A 5,529-nucleotide genomic window follows, 5' to 3' on the forward strand; every position below is an offset into this window, starting at 1 on the left:
CTGTTTTAATTCTTTAAATTTTCTTTTTTTTTTTCTTTTATTCAGAGCAGAAGACCATGATGTTTTAATTTTTTTTTTAAAGAGGTGAGGTCTTGCTATGTTGCCCAGGCTGGAGTACAGGGGCTATTCACAGGTGCAATCAGCATACTGAGCCCTGAACTTCTGGCCACGAGCAATCCTTCTGCCTCCCTCAGCCTCCTAAGCAGTTAGAACTATAGACACATGCTTAATTACAAGTTCCTGGCTTCTAATTAAGCTTTTTCTTTTTTCACTTTCGGTCTCACTCTGTTACCCAGACTGGAGTGCAGTGACACAAACACAGCTGACTGAAGCCTTGACCTCCTGGGCTCAAGCAATCCTCCCACCTCAGCCTCCCAAGTAGCTAGAGCTGCAGGTGTACACCATCATGCGCAGCTAATTTTTAAAAAATCATTTTGTAGAGACAGGGTCTTGCTATGTTGCATAGGCTGGTCTCGAACTCCTGAGCTCACGCAATCCTCCCACCTCAGCCTCCTAAATCGTTGAGATTATAGTAGTCAGCCATCACACCTGGCCTATAATTAAGTTTTAATGTTATAGTATATCCACGCATGTGGATTAAGACTGAAGTAGAAATTAACAAAACCCCAAAATAATCATAGATACTGATTGAGCTTTGAGTATTCTCCATTTTTATGTAGACAGTGTGTCTTTATTTACATGAATTATAGTGCATCATGTTAAATGGAAACATGATATTCTTCTTGTGGTTAGAAGCCACAAGGTAAAAGTATTTGTATGGATGCTGAGTATCCAGAGTGGACTGTGCTAGAAGTCAATGTGACCCTGCTCTTCTAAGCTATCCCCTGGGCCACGAGCTTGGAAGCCTGAAAACTGCATTTCCCAGACTCCCCTACTAGCACAGATCAAGTGTAGTTTCTGCAAATGGGAGGAACTTGCACACAATTTGGAAGGCATAAGGAAAGGAAAAGCAATTTTTCTTGTGTGATTGTGGTATAATACATACATATTTTGATCTTTGTCCTATTTCCTGGCATACTGCTCCTAAAACTCTTGGAATTTCTAAAGTGACATGTGTCTTTTTGTAAAGTAATAAGAAGACTGATGTCTGGGAGGTGGAGAGACTCTTGGGTAGCCTCAGGATGTGGGCAGGTTGCCAGGGGTACCACTATATGATTAGAGCTTTGGAACTTTCAGCCTCACCCAGACTTCCCAGGAGGGAAGAAGGACTCAAGGTTGAGTTAATCACTAATAGTCAATGATTTAATCAATCATACCTATATAATGAAGCCTTCATAAACCCCCAAAAGGACAGGGTTTACAGAGCTTCTAGGTTGCTGAATATGTGGAGGTGCTGGGAGGGTGGTGTGATGGAAGCTCCACATCCCTTTCCACATGCCTTGTCCTACACATCTCTTCCATCTGGCTGTTCCTGAGTTGTATCCTTTTATAATCAACTCGTAATCTAGTAAGAAAACTGTTTTCCTGAGTTCTGTGAGCCATCCTAGCAGAAGATCAAACCCAAGGAGAAGGTTGTGGGGACCAGACCACTGAATTATAATTCAGCTGGTTGGTCAGAAGTATAAGCAAAAACCTGGACTTGCAATTAGCATCTTGAATGGGTGCAGTATTGTGGGACTGATACCTTAACTCATGGGATCTGATGCTATCTTCAGGTAGACAGTGTTAGCTGACTTACATTTTTGTACATCCAGTTGGAGTCCACAGAGAATTGGAGAATTGCTTAGTATGGGGAAAAACTCATATAACTGGTGTCAGAAGTTGTATTCGGCCATTTCTGCATTGCTATAAAGGAATACCTGAGATCTGGTAATTTATAAAGAAAATAAGTTTAATTAGCTCATGGTTCTGCAGACTATAGAGAAAGCATCATGCCAGCATCTGCTCAGCTTCTGGTGAGAGCCTCAGGAAATTCATAATCATGATGGTAGGCGAAGTGGGAGTAGACATGTCATATGGCGAGAGGAGCAAGAGAGCAGGGAGAGGTGTCACATACTTTTGTTTATTTATATTTTAAATTTTATTTATTTATTTATTTACTTATTGTGACAGGGTCTGGCTCTATTGCCCAGGCTGGAGTGCAATGGCATGATCTCAGCTCACTGCAACCTCCACCTCCCAGGTTCAAGCCATCCTTCCTCAGCCTCCTGAATAGCTGAGACTACAGGTGCGTGCCACCACACCCAGCTAATTTTTGTATATTTTTTTGTACAGGTGGATTTCTCCATATTGCCAAGGCTGGTCTCAAATTCCTGAGCTCATATGATCAACCTGCCTTGGCCTCCAAAACTGCTGGGATTACAGGCATGAGCTACCATGCCTGGATACATACTTTTAAACAACCAGATCTCATGAAGTGCTCACTCACTAACATAATGAGAGCACCAAGCCATTCATGAGGGATGCATTCCTATGACCCAAATGCCTTCCCTCAGGTGCCACCTCCAACAATGGGGATTACATTTCAATATGAGATTTGGAGGGAACAAAGATCCAAACCATATCATTCCACCCATGACTCCTCAAATTGCATGTCTTTCTCACACTACAATATACAATCATCCCCTACCAATAGTCCCCAAAAGTCTTAACTCATTCCAGCAACAAGTCCAAAGTTCTAAGTCTCTTCTGAGACTTATCTCCTTCCACTTATGAGCCTGTAAAAATCAAAATAAGTCATTTACTCCCAAGATACAATGGTAGTACAGGCATTAGGTAAACATCACAATTCCAAAAGGGAGAAATTAACCAAAAGGAAGAGTCAATAGGCCCCATGCCAAGTCTAAATCCTAGCAGAGCAGTTATTAAATCTTAAAGCTCCAAAATACTCTCCCTTGACTATATGTCCCACATGCAGGGCACAATAGTACAATGAGTAGGCTCCCAAGGCCTTGGGTAGCTCTTCTCCTGTGGCTTTGCAGGCTGCAGCCTCTGTGGCTTATCTCACTGGTTGGAGTTGGGTGTCAGAGGTGCAGGGTGCAAGCTGCCTGTAAATCTACCATTCTGGGGTCTGGAGGGCAGTGGCCCATTTCTTATAGCTCCACTAGGCAGTGCCCCAGTGGGGACTCTGTGTGGGGACCCCAACCCCACATTTCCCCTTGGCATTGCCCTAATAGAGCTTCTCTGTGAGGACTCTGCCCCTATGGCAGTGTTCTGCCTGGGCACCCAGGCTTTCTCACAAATCTAAGTGGGAGCTTCCAAAACTCCTTCACTCTTGCGTTCTATGTGTCGATGACACCACATGGAAGCCACCAATGCTTATGACTTGCATCCTCTGGAAAGGCAGCCTGAGCTGTATCTGGGGTCCTTTGAGCCACAGCTGGAGCTGTGGTAGCCAGGATCCAGCGAGCAGTGTCCTGAGGCTGAGTATGGCAGTGGTACCCAGTGCCTGGCCCCCTAAACCATTCTTTCCTCCTAGGCCTGTGAGCCTGTGATGATAGGGGCTGTCTCCAAGGATTCTGAGGTTGCCTTTTAGGCCTTTTTCCCATTGTCTTGGATATAAGAACCTGGCTCCCTTTTAGTCATGCTAGTTTCTCTAGCAAGTAGTTGCTCCATACCCTGCTGGGATTCTTTCTGTGCCACATGGCCAGCCTGCAAATTTGCTGAACTTTTATGCTCTGCTTCCTTTTTCAATGTAAGTTTCAACTTTAAGTCATTCCTTTGCTCCCATATTTGATCATAGGTTGTTACAAGGAGTCAGGCCACATCTTGAATGCTTTCCTGCTTAGAAATTTCTTCTGCCAGAGACCCTAAATCACCACCCTTAAGTTCAAAATTCCACAGATCCTTGGTACATGAACACAATGCAGGAGTTCTTTGCGAGGGTGTAACATGAGTGACATTTATTCCAGTTCCCAATAATTTCCTCATTTCCAACTGAGACCTTACTAGGCTGGCCTTCACTGTCCATATTTCTATCAGTATTTTGGTCACAACCAATTAACCAGTCTCTAAGAAGTTCCAAACTTTCATTTTTTTTTTTTTTGAGACAGGGTCTTGCTGTGCACCCAGGCTATAGTGTAGTGGCATGATCATGGCTCACTGCAACCTCGACCTCCCAGCTCAAGTGATCTTCCCACCTCAGCCTCCTGGGTAGCTGGTTACTGCAGGTCCATGCCACCATGCCTGGCTAATTTTTTATTTTTTTGTAGAGACAAGGTCTCACTATGTTGCCCAGGCTGGTCTCGAACTCCTGGCCTCAAGCAATCCTCCTGCCTCAGCCTCTTAAGCGCTGGGATTACAGTTGAGGGCCACTGCTCCTGGTCCTCCGGTCTTCTTCTGAGCCCTCCAAACTCTTCCATTCTCTGCCTAGTACCCAGTTCCAAAGTTGCTTCCACATTTTCAGGTATCTTTATAACAATGCCTCACTCCTCAGTACCAATTTTCTGTGTCAAGCTGTCTTTGCACTGCTATAAAGAAATACCTAAGACTGGGTGATTTATAAAGAAAAGAGGTTTAATTGGCTTACAGGTATGCAGACTATACAGGAAGCATGGTATCAGCATCTGCTCAGCTTCTGGTGAGGGCCTCAGGAAGCTAACAATCATGGTGGTAGGTGAAATGGGAGCAGACATGTCACGTGGTGAGTTGGAGCAAGAGAGAGTGGAGAGGTACCACACACTTTAAACTTCTAGATCATGCAATCACTCATTATCAGAACTGAGCCATTTATGAGGGACCCATCCCCATGATGAAAACACCTCCCCCAAGCCCCACCTCCAATGATGGGGATTACATTCCAGCATGAGATTTGGAGAGGAGAATCATCCAAACTAGATCAGAAGTAAAGTATTAAGAGTGGTATGAGTATAGAAAGAAGAAACAGGTTTGTTTGTTTTTTACCCCCCAACAGTTCTCTAGCACTAGCAGATGGATAAAAGGGTAGACAACAGATGAGACAGGAGCTTCAGGAGTGTTCCTGCAAATTCTCCACTTTGATGCTGCAAGAGGTGGCTTCTCTGTGATTTCTGAACTTCTGGATTTATTGAAAGCCAGCAGCAGTCCTTTCTGACTCTTCTCTCCCCTGGTCCCTTCAAACTGTTTTGTAAGCTCTTATTCCCTGTGTTAAATCTCTTCTTGTTTGAAATACCTAGAGTAGATTCTGCTCTCCTGACTGACCCCTGACTAAACAACGAAGTTTAGTAAAGTGGTAGGGACTCAATAATAGCTAGCTATTACTCAGGTCTATGGGAATAGGAAAAGTGAGAAGCGTGTCTATTTACTTTCTTACCTCATCATATTTTCTTTTCTCATTTTCCAGTTGTGAAAGTAGGGCCTCTTGTTGCTGAATTCTGGATTGTTGCTGAGAACAGGTCATTTCCAGGAGACTTTCTTTATCTTTTAAGGTTCTCACTTGCCTGTGTAACTCATCTACATTCTGATATAGGAGTTTCCTAAGGGCAATTAACGTACATTAAATCACACTATGAATTGCAAATGAAACTTAGACCTAAAAATTGTATGGCATCAAAAGGGATTTCTTTTTTTTTTTTTTTTTTTTTTTTTTTT

The 5,529-nt window shown here is 43.4% G+C and overlaps 1 protein-coding gene across 9 annotated transcripts in view; it reads right to left on the reverse strand.

The window, feature by feature from the left end:
- Positions 1-5,529, reverse strand: part of CCDC30 (coiled-coil domain containing 30) — a 188,876-nt gene that overhangs the window by 58,103 nt on the left and 125,244 nt on the right. For 8 of the 9 annotated variants that reach the window (XM_037743178.1, XM_037743180.1, XM_037743176.1 and 5 more), the window contains one exon: positions 5,252-5,414. The exons of the other annotated variant lie outside the window; for it this stretch is intronic. In XM_037743178.1, coding sequence (XP_037599106.1) covers positions 5,252-5,414 — 163 coding nt within the window. The remainder of the gene's footprint in view (positions 1-5,251; positions 5,415-5,529) is intronic. 9 annotated transcript variants of the gene reach the window in all.

This window comes from Cebus imitator, unplaced genomic scaffold, assembly GCF_001604975.1.
Source record: "Cebus imitator isolate Cc_AM_T3 unplaced genomic scaffold, Cebus_imitator-1.0 Scaffold136, whole genome shotgun sequence".
In the NCBI taxonomy this organism is placed as follows: domain Eukaryota; kingdom Metazoa; phylum Chordata; class Mammalia; order Primates; family Cebidae; genus Cebus; species Cebus imitator.